The sequence below is a fragment of the Neltuma alba genome, unplaced genomic scaffold (genome assembly GCF_004799145.2).
Source record: "Neltuma alba isolate B1F8T4 unplaced genomic scaffold, ASM479914v2 tig00010736_pilon, whole genome shotgun sequence".
NCBI classification, from domain to species: domain Eukaryota; kingdom Viridiplantae; phylum Streptophyta; class Magnoliopsida; order Fabales; family Fabaceae; genus Neltuma; species Neltuma alba.
The window spans coordinates 67064-89552 of record NW_021635563.1 but is presented as its reverse complement, the minus strand read 5'-3'; the positions used below and the strand labels follow the sequence as shown (position 1 = coordinate 89552).

The following is a 22489-nucleotide window of genomic DNA, read 5'->3' as shown; positions in this document are numbered from 1 at the left end:
AAACAACGTGATCTGCCAAGCAGATTCATAGAGGCATATATATACAGCGAGATAGATTGGAGATTGAGATCAAAATCAATTTATACCATGTATGTAACAAGGCCTCTTTCTCTATTCTTAAAGGACGAGGTTGCTCTGTCTCTTCCACCTCCAGAGCGTGACTCTAATTATCTTGTGATCTCTGATGAAGAATCTGATATTCTTTAATTTTGGGTTGCGAAGAGCTAATTACAGATGAGGCGTCTACCTTTCTTTCACAAGACAAGGACTTCATCATTTATATAATTTTATGCAAGAACTGTTGAGCAATCGTGCTTCAATGCTATTGAGATTTCTGTTTTTGCATTGGGCCTGATGAAATTTGGGAGATTAAGGCCTCAGCACCATAAATTTATGCAGAGCACATTAAACTCAATTAATATATATTAGTAGTGGCTCTTGTGTTTGTGGCAGCTTGAAACTAGCTTTGATGTTCATCACAGTAATGAGCAGCACGGTGGTCATCGCTATGGTGAGATCTACACTATTTAAATATAATTTGAATGGTTTAAATTTAAATTTTTCAACTCATAATTTTTAAATTAAAAAAAAACTCAGTTGAGAGATTATTTTTGTTTGGATTATGCACCGATTAAGAGAAAAAGTTTTTTTAAAAATAAATGCATAAAAAATTAAATCTCAATCATCTATGTTAAATTTGAATGGTCTAAATTTTATGGATACTACAGTACTTATCACTGTGATAAGCATCAAAACTCAAAACTGATTCCGTGGCAGCTCTCAATGGTTAAAAAGGACGGAACTGCTCAAGAAGTTTGCTAAACAAAAGAGAGAAAAGAAACACAAATGAAAAGAAGGAGGGTTTATATTACAATAAGATATTTCTGTTGTTGCTTAGCTGCAATTTATCTCTACTCGGTTGTAACTTTTTATTTAGTCATGTGGTGATGAGACAAGTAAGCCTTACAGGTGTCTGTCCATATATAAGAGATGTACTCTTCATCATTAATGAAATATCCATCCACTATTTCACTTTCTCTTCCTTCATTACAGGGCTAGACTAGTTCATGGCAAATTCCTGAGTCCAACAACGGGCAGTAGTCTCGTACTTGCCTTTGTTGTTCTTGTAAATGTGAGCAATCTCAGGAACCGAAGGGTCATCTGGGTTGGGATGAGCAAGCAATGACCATACTGACTGCAGAATCTACATGTGCATCACAAATCACCACTTCCGATAGGTCAAATCATGGTTTGTTAAGGGAGATATGTAAGGAGACGCATAAGAAGGCATTATACCTTACAAACTGTGGTGGCGGGGCTCCACTCCTCCTGTTTCAGAATGTCCAGAGAGACAATTCCACTACTATCAATGTTTGGGTGATATACTTTTGTTCCAAAGGAAACCTGTCCAAAGCAACCAATTACTAGCTAGTTGCATTGGCTGTTTCGTTAGAACTACAATCAAAATTAAGCATATTGTGAATTACTCCTCCAGTTTTAAATGTAAGACTCATATAGTACAAAATGGGTCCTATATTTATGACCAGAAGAGCAATTAATAATTACCTTGGGTGGCTTGAATGGAAACTTTGGGGGAAGGTGGATGTTCACCAGGAATACACCCCCAGCATAAGGACTGTATGCTGGGCCCATAATTGTAGCTTGCCAATGAAACAAATCTTAACTAATTGTGCCTGCACAACACATTACTTGTTACTACCATTAATTAAAACCCTCCCTTTCCTGGTTAACAAGTAGTCCTATATATGAAGTGAGAAAACATATTACCAAGTATTTCAAAAATATAATTGCATGGATCACAAATATATGTTTTGGTTGTGATTATGGATTACAGTATACGTACAGCTCAACATGGCTGCTAGGGTGTAAGTTACTACCTCCTGGTTCTTAATATAATAACTGATTTGGAGAGATTAAGAAAATTATTGAATTACTTAATTATAGCATATGATTTACACCTAAAAAATATAATCTACGTAATTAACAAAAGTACTTCATACACAACCCATAAGTATTTCTAGTGTCCAAATTAACCAAAAAGAGTATAGGCATCTCCAAACAACAAGCATGTCATAGTTTCAAAATAAATCCTTAATAAAATAAAATGATAAAATCTTAGGGTCATGGCAAATAATATAATATAACACATGCTGGATAAGCACAAAAGAGTCCTCATGATTCACTCTATCGGAGCTTTTTCTTGATTCTTACTAGATCCATCACTTGAAAATGTTAAAAGAAGGGATGGGATCTAATGTCTGAAATTCCTAACATATACAATCACACATATAGTACCCAAAAAAAACTAAGTATATATATGTGTGTGTATATAAAGTACTTAAATTATACCAAAAACTTTCGTCATTAAATCAATAACAGCCATCTCAAAAATTCTTTACAACATGCATTTCACCTCAATAAATGCAATACGTAACCTCTCTTGTATCATCATCCATCCTTATTCCATTGACTAAAGTTATAGGCTAATACATAGTCTAACCAAAACTAATCCATTTAACTGGATTGTCCTAAGCTTAGCAATGCTTGAGATATATACAGTCAAAGGTATAAAACTCAAGCCCAGACTATAGCCCCCCTCTTTAAAGAACAAGATTATAAGGAGATGTTACATGTTTCACAATTCCAATCTAATATTGGCCAAGGAAAAACATGGAAGAAGAGCCTTTGACAAATGCCATCTACTGGGTACCCAGTGATGACATATCACGTGGTAAATAAATAACATATTAAATCCCTTTCTGATCTCAGCCTATAACAGAATGCATATGACATGACAAATAATATTATAACAAAATATATCAAAAAGAAACTATTATTCTAAATCATAAAACAATAGAAATCTAATACAGATCATCAACATTATAATTCATTATAGTTCAATCATTATGACTATCAAAATATTTAAGTATTTCAAATATTATTTCATAGTATAAGACATGATTGGAATAAATAAATATATATTGAAACTCTATTTATTTGAAAAAATGTTTATTATATTTACACATACATATTAAAATAATTAATTTACAGGATATTAAACAATCATCTCAACCACAAACAATTAATATATATATTTATATATGGAAGAGATTTCAAAGTTACCTACTGCTCTTTAACTTACAAGTAATCATACGAAGTTACTCTAAAGTTCTCTATGAGAGTATACAAAATCACACATAACTATCTATTAATATATATATATATATATATATATATATATAACTTAAAACTATTCTAGAGTTACTCTAAAATTCTAAAACTACCCTCCAAAATTAACTCTCACAGATGCACCATTTTATTAAGGTACCAAAAACAATATATATTTATGGATAATTTCCTTTTATGTCTAAGATAGAGTTTAAATTGTGGATAGCTAATATATCTATATATGTATTTATATGAACAAACATGTGGGCTCATTTTTGGCAAAAAAAAAAAAAACATGTGGGCTCATGAGGAAGGGTAGAGCTTCCGAAAAATCAATGATAGTACTGACAACAGTGTATGTATATAGCAGTGTATCACAAGCAATTGGAAAAATAAATTAAAAAAGAAAAATGCTTGAAAGGACGCATAAAGGTTCAGGAAGAGATATAGAAATTTAGTGATACGCACACGGATTATGAATATATTTTCCAATCAAATCATGGCTTGAGGTGTTGGACATGGTGAATGACAAATATAAAAAATAATAAAGATTCGACGTGAGATCTGGGGACGTATAGTAAAAGAATTTCTTCTGTCACAATTAAATAATAATAATGCACACACAATGAATGGGACGAAGGCAGTGAACGTGGGTCTCAAAGATTACAATAAGTACATTGACGGGGGAGAGGTGGAGGTCAGGAAGAAATAGTAATTAAAAAGCAAAAGGAAACAAATATTAAGAGGAAGATGGTTTCGAAACGTACCAGCGCTAATGAAAATAGGAGGACGCTCGCGGAGTTCCCTCAAATCACTAGCGATGCGTTTTGAACACAACACAAGAAGGTCTGTCCCAAGATAACCATCACTAAGTTATTTTTTATAAAAAAATGCTTTATTCAATAGTTGCATGAATCACAGATATATGGTTGCTAGGTTATATGAGAGCAGATGATCTCGAAGTGTACCATGTTCACACATACGATGTTCTTCCAAACCCATCGCCGGTGATGTTGAATTGAAGGATTCTCACTCCTAAAGTTGCAAAACAGCAAAACTACGTATTGTGAATGAATCTGGTTGAGATCAAAATGCTTAAATGACATGACAAACACATTTATCAATTTCAAATGATTAGGGATAAAGGGAGAGTATGACAATTCAGATAGTTAAATCGAGAAACAGGACACCTCTATTGTCACACCTCAAAAAATAAGCTTCATCTTTTCATTTAAACCTTACCCAAGTAAATTATTCAAACCTGACTATCTAATTTAGGATTTTAGTGTAGACCACAATAAAAGTAGTTTCTATTATATTAGTTTTATTGGAATTAATAACTTTCATATTCAGTAGTAATTAACAAGAAAATGTCCACAAAAAGGTATAAGCATGATAAATGGTGTTATTATAGCCCAGTCAAAGTAGAAGTACGATCAACAAAAGGTGGAAATAAATAGCATGAAAAATTGAAAATTAAGCATAAAGCTAAGAAGAGCGTTATACCTCCATCTTTATATCCATTCATATCATTAAAATTTCTCATAAATTGGAGCTTTTTTGAGACGGTTTGAAACTTAGCAATGGGTCTCGAAATGTTTAAAAGCGAAATAGAATCAGAATAACACAACCTGTAAGCACCGAAACTAAACAAAGAGCTAGTGACCAGATCGGCAACGAGACCTAAAAAAATCGATGACAGCACAGAAAAGGACCAATTTGTACCAAAAAGAGAAAAGAAAAGGACTCATGGAATCCATGGCGTAAAACAAGAAAACAATATAATCTCTACCAAAATCTAGTAATGCCACAGCCGCTATAAGCAAAAACAACCCACAGATGAAACTGTACCGAGTGTAGAGAGGAAACTATACTGAGTCTAGGCAGAAGAGAGGAGGATAACCAGAAAGCTCAACAATTAGGTGAAGAGAAAAGGGCAAAGACACCTACTATTTATGGGGTAAGAGTGATCACAATTTAGAAATGTGTAATCTCACCCATTTATTGAAACATAATTTTCTGATTGCCTTTTAATTCGCAATCAAAAATTAATGCCGAATCGATTTCTTTTCAATTCACAATCAATCACTACTACAAAAAATACATTTAACGGCAGTTAAAATAAGCTTTTTACGGTGATTTTGAGACCAACGTCTATGCCATCGACGTAAAATGTAGAGGATTTCACGGCGGTTTAAGAACCACCGTGATATGTGCCTTTTCACGGCGGTTATATATAACCGCCGTGAAAAATTTTTATTCCTTTAAGCTACGTTTCATCCTATTGATCAGGAGGGAACGGGAGAACAAAGCCTCAAAGGAAATCTCTCGCCAGTTAAAAGCATTCTGATGGAGTAAATATAGATTCTTTCCTACCTTCATAGCGTCACTTAGCTTCACCTTCGGCCACCAGATCGAAGCAACTAAGATTTAATAAAGGTAAAATCAAAAACTCAGATCTGATAAAATCAAAAACTCAGATATGCTAAAAATCAAATCTCTTTAAACTCAGATTAAGCATCTTATTTTTAACTAAAGAAAATATTCATATCAAACCACAAAAACTGCAAAATCCACAGAAAGAATGGAGGTGAAAACTCACAAATAAGAATGAAGAGGATGAGGCGATGGTGACGGTAACAGCAACAACGACAGTGATGGAAGAACATGGGGGAAATGATAGAGGCAATGGATAAACGCCGACAAATATAGGAGGAGGGAGAAAATCGAGTGAGGATGTGGTATGGGGGACTATGAGCTCTGACTCTGAAAAGTGAAAACTATCGCGCGATGGATTTTAAAATTCTGATAGACTTTTTACGGCGGTTATTTAAAAAACTGCCGTTAAAAGTATTTTTTTACAGCGGTTTTTTAAATAACCGCCTTTAAAAGTCCGCCTATAATTACAAAAATGCCACCATCATATTTTTTACAACGTTTTTGCTAATAACCGCCGTAAATTAGCGTCGTGAATACTCTTTTTTGTAGTAGTGAATACCTTAATATTTGTTTGATTTCCTAGCCATTCATTCCTTATCCCTTGATTTTCTTTTCAGAGTTAATGTCGATTTATTTCCTTGATTGACTAAGATTTGTTTGATTAGGAAAATTTTCTATTCCCCGATCAAATATTCCGGGCCATCAGGGTGGACTTGGACCCAAAGTCTATTAACATATGTGGATGATAATTTGAAGGGAAGCAGCGAGGAGCTCAAAGAAAGATGATGAGATAACGTAAGGTTGGGGAAGCTGTATTCAAGATGCAACGCGATATGCTTTGGATCCCTTCAATTTTTATCAGCAATTTGAAACTATAAAGAAGCCTCGTGATAGGTTTGAAGCCGAGTGTGTTCCTGCAGATGGATTTCCTCCTATATTCCGCCTGACATTGCGGAATAATATTCGTCAAAAATAATATTCCTCATATTCTTACTATTTGAACATATTGATTCGATTTGATTTTATTCTTTCTTGTATGTAAAGATGTCAAAAATCTAACCATCCATTCCAGTCTTTTTCCATCCTTCAAATTTTAGGGCGTCTGTCTGGGTGTGAATATATATATTTATATATATTTATATCAGCGTGTTTATGTTATTGTCATTTCATGTGTTATATAAATATAATATCATGTACACCAAAACCTGCAACGACAAGCACAAAGCTATTCATCGGGTAAGTCTCAAATATAAACTTTCTTGTAACGATAACCCTGTAATAAAAAATGGTTTTGATTTTTTGCCTAAAAAAGAAAGCGATAAAAACAAGAAACAAGCCAAAAGACAAAAAAAAAATGTTCAGGCAGGTATTGAGAAATAATTTGAATATTCTATCTTTTTCCGTGCAATTGGCCTCTAATGCCCCATTCTTTAATCTCTAATACCCCTTGTAATATCCAAAAACTCCCAAATATTTTTTCCCCTTTTATGCATAAAATCAGTAACATTATTTTGATACCTTGTGAGCATAAAATGGCGAAATTTTTATTTTTTTAATGACTTTTTTAAAAAAATAAGAAAAAAGTTCAAAACTTTTTTTTTTTTTGGGGCTGATGAATTCAAACCTTTAGGATTTTTTGCCCGTAAGATATCAAAATGTCACTAATTTTATGTAAAATCTTAAAAACATTATTTGGGAGGTCAAGACATTACAAGACGCATTAGAATATATGGCATTAGAGGCCACTCACCCATCTTGCTTGTGAAATACGCTCACTCGTTGTCTTCACAGACATGCCAATTGTTAGCATCAATTTATAATCGTCCTAGCTTTGATAAGTATTATGTGTGATTACCTTAAATGTATGTATATGCGTATATGTGTACATATTAAAGCAAATCAATCAATATGATCTGCCAAACAAATTCATAGACGTGTTTGAGTAGGAATCAGAGAGAGATATCAGAGATTGAGGTCGACAAAAATTTATACCATGTATGTAGTATTTCTTTGATTACTAGAAGGTACTCCTGGTCTTGTTTATAGGGCAGAGAGAGAAAATTTTTATATGGATGTACAATTTTATTTATTTATTATTGTGTTGACTTTGTTTTCATGAGGTATATTATATACTACCTTCATTTATATGAGCTAGTTGACTAATTTAAGTAAATTAATGAAATTTGTTAAGTTACTTACTTGTAATAAATAGGTGTAGTCTTTCATAATATATCCTTACTAATTATATCTATTAACTGGAACCACCATTTGATGAAACCTCTAACATGTGCAACTACTACAAGGAACATCTTGAAAAAAATTAAATAAACATGAGAGACAAAATGGATTGGGATCTTATATTTAGAACTAAATTGTAAGTCAAACTAGCTCTCATATTGATAACCAGAGGTAGTATTAAATGGGGATAAAATGGAAAAGTTGTTGAATTTTAAATGAGAACTAATGAAGTTTAAGGTTTTATTGGTCTACGTAAAATATGTTAAAAGTGACTTATAAATAGGACTAGAGAGTATAACCTCCGCTTCTTAAGGCCTATTTGAGTAATTTGGCGAGATTAGTGAAGCTAAAAAATTATTTAATTATAGCATATGTTATATGATTTTTTTGAATTACTCATGTTTATAATTACATTATATATCATCAGTTTATAAGTTAGACAAATTACTTTGATAAAAAAATAATAAATTTAAATACTTTAAATAATTTATTTACATTCATTAATCTTCCTAAATAAGTTAAGTAAGTTACATATTAAAGATTAGAGGTAGTTTACAAATACCATTTGGAGGTTTTGTGGAGAAACTTTCTTATGGATACACGGATAGAGTGACTAGCATTTAGATTGCATTATTTTAGGCATTAATATTAGGACATTAATAGATATTAATATTCCAATTATGAGATATATCATGCATTTAACTTTTCACCATTCTCCCTCCTACAATACGTGGCCACGTTAATGGCCTTGAAAATAATTTTAACCCAGCCCAATTCATCTTCTGGGACCCATTTTTAAGTAAATTGAGTATTACAAGATTTTAAAAGGGAGTTTGGGAATCCCTAGAAGTACTTAAAATAGTACTTTCACATAAATTAAGACAAAACTCATCTCACATATTCACTTCGTATATTGTAAATTCACTTTTAAGAAGCTAATCCAGACATACATAAAAATGAAAAAAGATAACAAAATAACCTGAAAGTTGTTAAAAGACAAATTAGTGTAGATGAATTTCAAAATCTCAATTCAAACCCCTTGCACTATGTTGGAATTTTCAAATCTTGCCAAATTACACAAATTCCCTTCACTGTTTTTTTATTGCAATATTGCCACCTTAGCAATTTTAACCGATTTTTGGCCGTTGGAGATTTGACGTCGCGACTCTATTAGTGACCAACAGCCGAAGCTCTAGGGTCGTTAGAGTTCCGATGACTATTCTTTCTTAGCTATTGACTACATTTGTTTTTAAAACCGTGATGACTACTCTTGTTTAACTACTGATTACTCTAGTATTATGATTGATTACTTTCATTTTTAAAACTTTGGTGACTAATCTTGTTAGTGTTAACTCCAAAAAATTCATATCTTTTTATCACATTTTCCTCCTTAACTTCCTGTTTTAAGAGTTAAATTGTGCATAGAAATAGAGCCATTAAGGAAAATGTGTTTAGTTTAGCTTTTTGGAACACTCTTGAGATAATTGTAATTAGTTGGAGTTGTTTAGAACTTACACATTTCTCATTTAAGTAGGAGAATGGAGACCAGCCTTTTCAAGCTATGTAAGACACCTTTGAACAATAGATTAGCTAGCAGGAAGCATGGAAGAGCTCTAAAGACTTATGTAGAAAACTCTCATTTTTCAGTACATTCGCTGTTGGTTCACCATAGCCACTGCTACAGCGAACGCAAGGAAAATGCAGCTCGAGAGGGGTGAAATTTATGGCTATTCATTGTTGGTTTGCCACAGCCAATCCACAGCGAATGAAGAAAATCTGCTACTGTGTGTTTCAATTATTGACGCGCTGTTAGGGTTAAATGGAAGGAAAAACATGATAGTTGGGCATTCTGGATTGTTGGGGCCATCTTGGGAGCTCTTTTGGTGTGCTAGGGCAAGGATTTTGGTGGAGATTGAGTTGGGATTTGAAGATTGGAAGAGATTTTGGCTTCTCATCTTGGTTTTTCTTCTCCATTCTCCTTTTCCTCTTGTTCAATGGTTGTGCTGAATATATGTATTTTCTCATGGGAGTTCTGAACATGTGTGGCTAAAGCTTTGATTCTAGGATTATTTTAAGCCCTTATATGGATTAACTCTTGATTCCTTCTCTCATTTTGTGATTAATGATATATATGTGTTTATTTTACCCCTTGCTTCATGCTTCTAAGCGCTTGATCACTGTTTAGATGTTTCGTTCATTTGAGTGATGCTTGAGAGAGCTAGCTTAAGTGTAGAACTTGGGTAAAATTGTGTAAGAACTTAAAATTTGCTTGCTGAATAGATGGTTTTGTTGGTAAGATAGAGATATACTTGCTAATCTTACATAGTCACCTTAGGATTAGAGCTTAAAATTGGGTTTTATTAATTGTAACAAGAGATTGAGCAATTAATGGAATTAAACACTTGTTCTTGACTTGAGAAAGCACAAGTACATTTTGAGTCCTAGACTAACGCATATTTTCATTAAAAGCTTTTATAAGAGGAGGTGAAATTGAATGTTACTAAATATAAGGGGAATAATAATCCTAGATCCCAATTTATCCTTAAAGTCTAAAAATCATTTGTTTTTATTAATTTTTTTATTTTTAAAAGTAGTTTTCTTCATTCTTGATATATTTCTATCACTCAAATTAAGTGAAAGTATGATAATTAATATTTGAGCAGGTTTTGAAACCAAATCCTCATGGGAACAATACTCTACTCATCATTTTATTACTTGTGAACAACTCGTGTACTTGCGGTGCGAACATTTAGCTATAGATTACTCTAGTTTTTCTATTGACTATTTTGTTTCCAAAATTCAAAAAATGCATTAAGTCTTGTTGGAGATGTAGTGACTACTTTTTGTTCAATTGTTTATTGTTCTTGTATGATCAATAGTTATACAAAAGTAGTCACCGGAACTTTGAAAATAAAAGTAGTCAATAATTAAATTAGAATAGTCAATAGCTATATAAAAGTGGTCACTGGGAGTAGGAACAATGTTATCATTTTATAATATTTTAAAATTTCAAAATAATACAAAAAGTCTAATTTGAGATTTTGGAATTCACTCACCTTAGTTTATTCTTTAGCATTTTTTGAGGGTGTTTAAGTGTCTTTTTCCCTATAAAAATTGATGCCATCAAGTCTTTCTTTTTACCAGTATATATATAAAATTTCTCCATGGCAGGAATTGCATTGTCTCTTGTCCGCGTCCATTAATCATTGTCTCTTGTCCGCGTCCATTAATCATGTTGAAGAAAACTCAATGTGAACAAAATTTTTGACATATCTTTTTAATATAAATATCGGATTAATTCTTAAATTTTTATACACACACACGTGTGTGTGTGTAAGTGAAAAGCATGTTGTTTTACTCTTCAAAAGGAAACTAAGCTAAAATGCAATATCATGATGTATAGCTTAGGTGGATCTATAAGGAGTGTTAAAATTTCTAGCTAATCCTCTGAGTTAATAAATTAACAATTAACAAATTACTCAATGTAAAGAAATATGTATTTATGATCTGGATTTCTAGCTGAATACTAACAGTACAGCCACTTTTTATAAATTTTTGGAGGTTCATGCAGAAAGAAATGAATCACAAGAACAGGAAATTTACGACAGAAAAGTTACCAGTAATGAGATAACAAGATGCTTCCCTGGAGATAGCTTTCGGCCTTCATAGCTCGTTACGGTATGGAGTTTTAAATGACGGAATCAAGAACCAACAACTCACTGATTCATTCAATGCTAAAACCACAACTCGAAGAACTAACATTGAACAAGAAATTATTAGAAGCTACACAATGGATTAATTCCTCTAGCAATTACATATACAAATTTTGCACCGTCTTAAAAATTAGTTGAACTAATTATTCCAGTAACCAACTCGGCTACAGAGAATGAAGCAAATTCACAATTTCAGAATTAGAAGAAGCAAATTCAACTTCAATTCACAATAATCCAGTGTCCATCAGCCACTTCGAAAGAATATTTCAGAGTTTTAGCTAAAAATCCACAAACAAATCCTAGATACATGAACTGAAATACACAACTTGCATAGATCAAATCATCATGAATCTAGCCTGGCCTAAAGCTCAAGAAAGAATCAAACTCCCCAACGAAGGTGCAGGAGCGCGGGCCTAGCTCATCTCCAAGGAAACAAAGAGTCTAGCATTGCATCTCTGATGGAAGAACAGTCACGGTAGAGATCGTGGAAGCCATGGAAGTTCAGAGAAAATTAAACACAGAATAAGGGCTTATCAATAAGTCTTCAAAAAGACTGCCAATTGTCAAAATAACGCTTGCCACATGCGTACATAAAAATTTTACTTCTATGGTGGAGAGCTAATTTATTTGGAGAATTTAACTATATAGAAATGAATATATCAGACATATATATTATGATGAAACATATGGTACAGATCAAGAGTATATGAACATTCATCTCCCTCCCAATCAGATTTAACACCATGCTAAGGGCTATAATGCGAATTTAATTAATATTATTATTTAAACATAAATAGATTCGATTTGATATTTATTCTTTCTTGGATGTAAATGTGCCATAAGTCTAACCATGCATTCTAGTCTTTTTTCCCATCCTTTCCATATAACCTTTAAATTTTAGGATACCGTGCACGTGTGTGTATGTCAGCGTCTTATTTTATGTGCACCAAAACCTGTAATGATAAACACAAAGCTATCTAGATAAGTCTCAAGATAAACTTTCTTGTAATGACCGATAAACCGGTAATAATATAAAAAGTTGGATTTTTTAGCCGAAAAAGAAAGAAGTTTAGAAAACAAGAAACAAACCTAAAAGACAAAAATGTTAAGGCACGCATTAAGAAATACTATCTTTGTTCCTCAATATAAGAGCTAGATAATTGATTTGAGAAAAGTGAGAAAATTAGTTAAGTTTATTATTGGTAACAAATATATGGTGACTTCTTTGTACTACTCTCTTTAATCATATTCATTGAAAGTACCTTTTGGTATGCACCTTACAATTAATAAAGATATTTTGAAAAACATATTATAAATTTAGTAGACAAAGTAGATTAAAGTCTTATATTCATAACCAAATTTAATTCTTAACTAGCTCTTATATTAAGGACATGAAGTAGTAATTTGAATATGCTTACCAGTTGTCTTCACAGATACGCCAATCGTTAGCATTTTAATTATCCCTTGCAATGACAAGTACTAAGCATATGATTGCCTTAAACCAGTAAAGTTTGTACTGGAACAGAAGGTATTGTCTTTTGATTTCTTCGCCGCTTCATCATTCTTTATTACAAACAATTTGTCTTTCGGTCTCTCTCAAAATATGTGTGTGTGTGTATAAAAGCAAATCAACAAGTGGTCTTGTGTCAATGATCTGCCAGACAAATTCATAGAGGTACACCCACACACACACATATAGGAAACACAGAGAGAGAGAGAGTGAGAGAGATCAGAGATTGAGATCGACATCAATTTATACTATGTATGTAACAAGGCCTCTTTCTGTATTCTTAAAGGACGAGGTTGCTCTGTCTCTTCCACCTCCGGAGGGACCAAACTCTGGTTATCTTGTAATCTCCGATAAAGAATCTGAGACTCTCTTGCGTTTGCGAAGAGATAAATACAGAATAAGGCGGCTTCCTTTCTTTCAAAACAAGGACTTCATCATTGATTCCCTTTATGCTGACACCCGCAACAATGTCCTCTTCGTTCCAGTTTTGGATCAGCCATTGTCTAACAATCGCTACTATGTGATGTTGAGAGACGGCTGGATGGATAGAGGGTATACATAATGAATCATTTTTCTCTATTTATCTGATTCATTTTTTCTGTTTATATTGGTACAATTGAAACCACAGCTCAACTGTATTATATTTGTTGCCCAACTCACAGTTTTGCTTAACTTTGAATTTGGCTTGGAAACTTCTAATTTAATGATTCGTCATCAAACTTTCACTGAATAAAGGGTCTTGTCATATTTTCTAACACTACCTTACCTCCTGTTCTTAATACAGTACTCGATAACTAATTTATAAATATTAAGAAAATTAGTTAAGTTAGCTATTTGTAATAAATGAATATTGTGTTTCTTAAAATGTTTTTTTGTTAATTATGTACATTAGAATATAAGCGCTTTAACATGTGTAATCAACATGGTCACTACTTGGGGGTAAAATGAATAAAGATGAGATATAAAATGGAATGGAGTCTTATATTTAGAATCAAATTGAATTTTCAACTAGTTCTTATATTTAGGACTAGAGATAGTAGTTTGATTATTTTATCCCTTAGCCCCTTGAAAATTGTAAGAAGAACCATTATGGCTTGTAATGATGTATATTTAATTATACTTAGGGATAAAAATTGAACATTGACGTGCTTTTACATAATTTTAATTGAATGACTAACTTTTGTTGGTACAGATGAAATAGTTGAAAACATTTTTTATATATACATAAGAACCGAAGGAATACGCATAATAAAATGTGCTTGTGCTTGTGATCGATCAATGTCATGATTTGTAGGAAGGCACAGACAAGCTTAAAAGAAGATGATATAGAATGTGGGGGATGTTGCATGCCAGCTGCTATGCCTCGTCCTTTGAATAATCCTTTCGACCTTTATCAACAATTTGAGATAATCCCAAAGCCTCGTGATCGTTTCCAAGCCAAGTCCATAGCCCCAGATGGAATCCCTCCCATGCCCTTGGGGGAGGAATGGAAGGCATACGTTAATATGGATACTGATCGCCACCCTATGTCTGAAGCTTCAGGCCTTAATTCCTCCTTGCGATCTCAATTACCTCATTTCAACTCTTTATCATCCTCTGATCATCATTCTGAACCAGTCGTTGTTGGAAAATGGTAAGTTCAGTTTCTTTACATTCCAAATTAATGCAAGGGAATCAAAGAGGAAAACACTCTCTCTCTATATATACATATTGTGATATATCAGTTCAATTTGACAGGTACTGTCCTTTCATGTTCGTGAGGGACAAAGGAAAGAAAACAACATTCTACGAGATGACATTGGAGCAAAAATGGGTTCGCGTTTTTTCAAAGGAAAATGATAACAGTACCGCAGAAAAAGGAGTGCATGTGGAGGTTGATGTTGAAACGGAAGTGGCAAAAATTGCCGGAAAAAAGGATGCCTTCCGATACCAAAGAAATGAGGCTTGTAGATTTGTGTGGTTTATTGGGTTTGATCGAAGGAGAAAAGAGGTAGTAGGGTTGAGCAGGGTGATTATTGAGAGAATGAAATGGGAACAAGAAAGAGTTGGATGGGTTGGTGGAACGAATGGAGCTAAAAAGCTAGTGAGAGTGGAGGAGTTTAAGGGTAATGGCACTTGGAGGAGATTTTCATGTTATTTGCTAGTTGAGAGTTTTGTTTTGAAGCGAAAGGATAATAGCTTGGTGATTACTCGTGATTTCAAACACACACACCAAGTTAGATGCAAATGGGAGTGACTCTTTGTTACATTGTTATTGCTATCTCCTGTCATTAATATATATAAGACACAATTGACTAATTTGGAGAAATTAAGAAAGTTAAATAAATTACTTTAAGATATTATATTTATCAGTTTTTTTCCATACTAATTTGTCTAGCTTATAAATTGATATAGAATGTAATGATACACATAAGTATTCTAAAGTGATTATATAACACATACTATAATTAAGTAATTCTTTAACTTCCTTAATTTTCTCAAATTAATTAAATGGATTTCATATTAAAGACTGTTATATACATGCTTTACCATTTGGGAATACCTTAATTCTGCTATTACTAGAATATCATGCATACCAGTATTTCTTTTTTCCGCAGAAGACAAGATTTGCATTTTCTGCTATATATGTTGGATGGTTCTATTCAAATTATTATAGTCTACCATGTTCCTTGGCCATATACGTCTACTTCCACCCCCACCACCACCATAATAATAATGAATGAATAATCATATTTTTGAAATAATTAAAGCTTCAATCTTCAGATGAAATCTTCCTCCGGACTGTGCCATGCATCCTTATAACTGAAGATGCTCAAGAATATGCCATCTCCAATGGCTGTGTTGACTTCTTCGTGTTTGACTTCGTAATCCTTTATTATATATGCCAGAGATAAAAACTGTCAAAGAAGCACCGGCCAAGTACATATAAACAAGTTTATCTAATTTATTTATCTTATCCAGTTTGGTTTATCTTATCTAGTTTGGTTTTTGCTTCTTTCTAATCCTTAATAATCTCATTAACACGTCAACCATCAATGAAACAGCTTCACATATATAGAAACCTGAGAGATCAGCGATTCAGGTGGAGATAATCATGTATGTAACAAGACCTCTCTCTTTATACTTAAACGACGAAGCTGCTTTGTCTCTTCCACCACCAGAGGGTCCAAACTCCGGTTACCTTGTAATCTCCGATGAATCTGAGATTCGGTTGGGTAATCGAAGGATAAAGCGTCTGCCTTTCTTTCAAAACAGGGACTTCAAAGTTCATGACACTTATGAATATGAATCCCCCAGACGAGTGGTCTTCATTCCAGTTATGAATCGCCCATTGTCCGACAATTGCTACTATGTGATGTTGACAGACATGTGGAATAAAGGGTATGTGATACTAATAATGACTAATTTCTCTCTCAATCTCATTTTTGCTCTCTTTTTGGTTATATTCTACAGCAGGTCAATTGATTCCCCAACTTAAACAGTTTTGCTTAATTATATTTTGACTTGACTTTAAGGATCTTCTTTAGTCTGTGAAACTTCTAATTTAGGGTGAGGCTGGCTGTTAAAAGTGAGATAGGTTGAGTGTGAGCAGAAATGAAAGGCTGAATTTGTGGTGATGATACATGTATATATATATGGGGGGGAGGGGAGAGAAAGGGAGGCTTGTAATTTAATGGTTTGTCATCTAACTTTCATCAAGTACAGTTCACTTATGATATAAGGCTAATTAGAATGTGGTTTACTTTGATAAAAAGGTCATGTTTTAATTTGGCCAACATATATATGTATGTAATCAAGATGTTGAAAACTATATGCAATTTTAACGATAAAGTTTATCCTAAAAAGTACTGAGCACCATAATATTTATTTGAGTGCAAAAATATACATAAAGTTGTCAAAAGAGAGCATCTGATACCAGGCCATTAATATCTATTAGTTTACCATTAGAGGAGCCCACAAAATCAATTTTAAGGTGCATTTTTAACAACAAAGTTTACATCAAGGGGCACTAGGCACCATAAAATTTATTTGGATATAAAAATATACATGAATTTTCCCAAAAAAAAAAAGTTCTTCAATTCCAATAAACGTCCATTAATTTTATTCTTTTGGGTCCCACCTTAGGGGATGTTTGGATAAAACCATGAAATCCAATTGAAAAATATTATTTCTTCTTAAAGATTTTAAACATGAAATCCGATAACCTTGTTTTACAGCTAGTTTTTTTAACAACATACTACTTCCAATTTTTAATATAAGAGCTATTTTGATATTCAATTTGGTTTTAAATATAAAACCTTAACCTATTTTGTTTCTCATATTTATCCATTTTTCTAAAATAGTCTTTATAGTAGTTATACATGTTAAATATTTCATCAAATGATACTTTTAGTTAGTACATATACTTAGAAAGAGTATTTTAGAAAAAATAATAATAACTATTCATTTCAAATAACTAACTTAACTAATTTTCTTAATCTGATCAGATTAATTAACTAGCTCTTATATTAAGGACTAGAGGTAGTATTACAATGTAAAAAAAGGACCACATTATCCAAAAGCAACTTCTTTTTTTTTTGCTTTTCATGAAACCATGGTTTGGGTGGGTCAAACCATCGTTTAGGAGCCAAACCATGGTTTCATAAAAATGTGGGGTGTTTGACAACCTAAATCCTAAAACCATGGTTTGAGCTCCAAAAGTGATTTTGGCAAGGTTGCCAAACACCCCCCAAATGCTATATTTTCTCTCCATCAATTTCAACTTCCAAGTTGATACATATTTCTCTCATCATAGTTAACACGTACACTCTCTTTGTCATGTTATTTTCCAAGTCTTTTATATGTATTTACGCAAAACAAAGTATTTATCTTCTAGAATAAAAGGTTCATTGCTTGCACCCAAGTATTACTTCTAGTCCTTAATATGGGACGCAATAAACTAATTTGAAGAGATTTAAAAAATTAAATAAATTAATTTAAAATATTATATTTATTGTTTTTCTCCAAATTAATTTTCTTGGCTTATAAACTAATATATAATCAAATGATGTATATAAATATTTTAGAGGGATCATGTACCATATGCTATATTTAAGTAATTATTTTACTTCTTTAATTTTTTTTCTCTCCAAATTTGTCCATTATACTAAGGAGAAGAGGAAGTAGGAATGAGTAGAGGAAAAAAATGATATTTAGTGAGATCCAAAAAAATAAAATTAATGAACATTTACGGGAGTTGGAGAATTTTGTTATTTGTTTTCCTTTTAGGAGTATCATGTATATTTTTACACTCAAGTAAACTTCATGATGCCTAATGTCTCTTAGGGTAAACTTTATTGTTAAAAACGCACTTTAAAACTAACTTGGTGGGCCCCTCTAATGGTAAATTAACGGACGTTAACGTTGTGGTGCCAAATGCCTCCTTTTGATAACTTCATGTATATTTTTGTTCTCAAATAAATTTTATGGTACCCGGTGCCCTTTAAGGTAAATTTTGTTGTTAAAATTGCACCTTAACCCAAATAAAAAAGTATAAATCCACAAATATATGTATAAACCACATATAATCTAATAAAAACAACGTTATCAAAACACAAATTTGATTTTCTTAAACCCAAAACAATCTCATTTCATGCATAAGTTAAAATATCTATAAAATTTGCCAACAAGATTTGGTTTAATTGGTAATGAGTCTACTCATAACCTACAAGGTTGTGTGTTTGAATTTCACTACTAACGTTAGAACATTGTTGGTGGACAATCTGCAAGTATCTTTATAAGTCTTTTGTGAGCCTAAAGCCATATTTTGGCCCTAGTAAGTCTTAGGATCCAACTCACTTAAATTTTTTATAACCAAAAAATGGACAGATTAAGAGACTAGCTCATTGGTCTAACAAAAACACACGGATCTGGTTTTAATACCAATGGAATCATCAGTCGCGTGAGAATATGTGTTTGTTGATTTGTAGGAACGCAGCCACAAGCTCAAAAGAAGATGATATAGTGAGTTGTTGTGGGGGAGGTTGCATTCGAGATGTTCTACCACATCCTTCAAATCCTTTCAACCTTTATCAACAATTTGAGATAATAATCCACCAGCAGCCTTATGTTCGCTTCCACGCCAAGTCCGTGGCCACAGATGGAATTCCTCCAAGGTTCTTGAGGCGTGAATGGAAGCCATACATTGATATAGATACCTATCGCCGCCCTCTACCGGAAGCTTTAGGCCTTAATTCCTCCTTACGTGCTCAATTACCTCATTTCAATTTTTCATCCTCTGATAATCATTCTAAACCAGTCGTGGTTGGAAAATGGTAAGTTCAATAATAATACGTACCTCCTATTCCTAATATAAGATCTATACTTGGGGGTTGAGTTTTTTGTTATAAATATATGACCTGAATCTATTTTGTCTCCCATACTTATAATTTTTTCCTAAATTACCTCTATTCTTTTGTACATGTTAAGAGAGTTAGCATCAAAAAGTAGTTTCAATACAAATGATTTAAAAGGATATTTTAAGAAAACTAACACATATTTTTGACAAATATTATCTCTGGTATTTAATATGAAAACTAGATAACTAATTTTTAAATATTAAAAAAATTAGTTATATTAGTTATTTGTAATAAATGGGTATTATCATTTCTAAATTACCCTTATCATCAATTGTGCATTAGAATGAAAACCTTTTAAAATATGTAATCATATTGGGACTACCTTAATTTGAGAAAAATAAATATGCGAGACAAAGTGGATTGATGTTTTATATTTAGGACCAAATTGAATTTTTAACTAATTCTCATATTTAAGACTAGAGGTAATAACTAATTTGACTAGTTTCCTTAGTCTATCCAAATTAGTTAAGTAAATACTTCTCCTGTCCTAAATATAAGACCTTTCATAGTATAATTTACACTATGAAAAGGGTCTTATATTTAGAACTGGAGGAGTACAATATTAAGGACCGAAGCTGGTACTTAGTGCTTATTACAATTCATTCTTCAAGCTTCCATGTAATGCACGAAGTGGCATATGGACGCCAGATATATATAAGCTTCCACTTCTGTTTCATAACTTGGTATGTATTCTGAATTCGTCTGACAGGTATTGTCCTTTCATTTTCGTGAGGGAGAGAGTGAACAGACCAACGTTCTACGAGATGACACTGGAGCAAAAATGGGTTAGGGTTTATTCAAAGGAAAATGATAATAGTGCTTTAGAAAAAAGGGTGCATGTGGAGGTTGATGTGGAAACAGAAGTGGCCAAAATTGCAGGGAAAAAGGATGCTTTCAGGGACGAAAGAGATGATGCGGCCTACTCTGGATTTGTGTGGTTTATTAGTTCTGATGATCATAGGAGAGAAGAGAGAATAGGGTTAAGCATGGCGATAACTGATAGAATGAAATGGGAACAAGAAAGATTTGGATGGGTTAGTGGAAAGAATGGAATTGAAAAGCTAGTAAGAGTGGAGGAGTTTAAGGGTAATGGCAGTTGGAGGAAATTTTCATGTTATTTGCTGGTTGAGACTTTTGTTTTGAAGCGAAAGGGAAAGAGCATTGCCATTACTTTTGATTTCAATCACACAAACCAAGTTAGATGCAAATGGGAGTGACGTTTTTTGCAATCTTATTGTGTGTTTTACCATGCACCTAGGGTTTTCCTTCTTGTAAGATACATTTTTTCAAATACTACATGGAAATTTCAAGGTATATGTGTTTGTGTAGAGTTAACATCATATCTGATCTATCTATTTAATGTGCAGTATATTTGGCATATACTAGTCATGGGAACGCTTTACAAGTTTTTTTTTTTTTAATATATATAACTCAAAGTATTCTCATCAAATTACTTTTGGACTTAAAACTAATCTTTATCAGGCCTAGAGTATTAGTGTTAAAACCCTCCCAACAAGTGGCCTTTTCAAAATTTTGAGCTCATGTTGTTTTTCTTATGGGAGTGAGACCGCTTACCATATCAACTAAGAGCTTGTTCATGAAAAGCTTTATAGGTTATAGCTACTATATATTGGCCCATTTAGATATCATCGTGCACTACAAAAAAAAAGCAAATTAATGATGCAATTCAATCATGAAATTTTCATTGCTAATCAAAATTAACGACATATTAATGAAGAAATTTAGTTAGTGACAGAACTAGTAACGAAATTTTTTCCGCCACTAGTTCTACCTTTACTAATTATTTAGTGACGAAATTCAAAATTCTATCACTAAATAGCGATGGATTACTGATGGATTAGCAATAAAAATTAGTGATGAAAATCCATCGCTAATTAGAGACAGATATCTCACGAAAATTCTATCACAAAATAGTGACAGATTTGTAATGAAAATTCTATCCCAAATTAGTAACGGAAATTTTTTGTCAATAATTTTCATCTCTAAATTTTGGTTCTATAAATTTAAAATACTACATGGCAACTATCACATCATCACTGCTCTCCACCTCAGCACCAGTTCTCTCCCCCCATGTCGTCACATCATCCCCTTGTCCACATCATCATCACGTCATCGCCTCCTTGTTCCCATGATGCCGCGTCATCGCCTTCTCATTGCCATGATGCCATGTAGGGGTGTTCATAAGGCCAAAGAGCTCACAATGCCCACCCGAGCCTAGTAAAATTATGCCCAGTCCAGCCTTAAAAAGCAGCCCAAATAATAAATAGGCATTTTTTAGCAGAGCCAAATGTCAGCCTAGGCTAGGCATTGAGTAAGGTATGTTGCCCTGCGTATTTGGCCCTGCCCAGAGTTTTTATATATATAATTATATTTAATATATACACACTTGTATATTCATATGTGACAAAATTATATACACACACATATATATCAAGATTTAAATTGTTGACATATTTGATTATATGAACATTTGTTTGAAAACCTATCATGTTGTGTGTTTGATTATATAATAATTATAAGGAGATATGGAATGATGAATTTGTAGTGTATTGTTTATATTTCTTCTTTTGAAATATTCTAAATTGTGAAATTATAAAATACATTTAAAATCAAAATATTATTTATTAGGTTTGGTAGAAATTTTCACATAATATAAACATAGGATCAGTGTATCATCACTCAGGGTGGCAAGGAAGCCCACCCTGCCCATATGTAGGTCTAAATCACCATGTTATCGCCTTCTCTCTCCCATGATATCATGTCATCCTCTTATCATGTCATCGTCACGTGTCTATCGTTTTGAGTTACCAACTCATTGCCTTGTCCATGTCATCACTACGTCACAGATTGAGCCAATTTTTGTGAAGGAGTGGTAGTTCGAACTCAAGACCTCATGCGTGCATGCTGAAACCTTTGCCAATTGAGCCAAGAAATACTTGCAAAATATTTATGTAAAAATAAATAAATATATATATAATTGT

General features: G+C 32.9%; 2 protein-coding genes and 1 pseudogene across 2 annotated transcripts; 2 read left to right on the top strand and 1 right to left on the bottom strand.

Moving 5' to 3' along the window:
- Nucleotides 1-1060: 1060 nt before the first annotated feature.
- Nucleotides 1061-4191, bottom strand: LOC114758561 (ubiquitin-conjugating enzyme E2-17 kDa-like; annotated as a pseudogene).
- Nucleotides 1523-20937, top strand: LOC114758574 (uncharacterized). Its single transcript, XM_028947631.1, has 4 exons — nucleotides 1523-1554; nucleotides 16141-16470; nucleotides 19059-19403; nucleotides 20197-20937. Exons 2-4 carry the CDS (start codon nucleotides 16184-16186, stop codon nucleotides 20702-20704), a joined length of 1140 nt encoding a protein of 379 aa, XP_028803464.1. The 5' UTR covers nucleotides 1523-1554; nucleotides 16141-16183; the 3' UTR covers nucleotides 20705-20937.
- Nucleotides 13340-15325, top strand: LOC114758560 (uncharacterized). The gene is made up of 3 exons (XM_028947613.1): nucleotides 13340-13641; nucleotides 14384-14722; nucleotides 14827-15325. The coding sequence occupies exons 1-3, from the start codon at nucleotides 13340-13342 to the stop codon at nucleotides 15323-15325; spliced, it is 1140 nt and encodes a 379-aa protein (XP_028803446.1).
- Nucleotides 20938-22489: the final 1552 nt, after the last annotated feature.

Bases quoted from the DNA above. Each gene is read 5' to 3' on its own strand.
- LOC114758574 (XM_028947631.1), top strand. From the start codon at position 16,184: ATGTATGTAACAAGACCTCTCTCTTTATACTTAAACGACGAAGCTGCT. The intron at 16,471-19,058 runs GTATGTGATACT...GTTGATTTGTAG, and splicing joins ACAGACATGTGGAATAAAGG to GAACGCAGCCACAAGCTCAA. The intron at 19,404-20,196 runs GTAAGTTCAATA...TTCGTCTGACAG, and splicing joins CCAGTCGTGGTTGGAAAATG to GTATTGTCCTTTCATTTTCG.
- LOC114758560 (XM_028947613.1), top strand. From the start codon at position 13,340: ATGTATGTAACAAGGCCTCTTTCTGTATTCTTAAAGGACGAGGTTGCT. The intron at 13,642-14,383 runs GTATACATAATG...CATGATTTGTAG, and splicing joins GACGGCTGGATGGATAGAGG to GAAGGCACAGACAAGCTTAA. The intron at 14,723-14,826 runs GTAAGTTCAGTT...TCAATTTGACAG, and splicing joins CCAGTCGTTGTTGGAAAATG to GTACTGTCCTTTCATGTTCG.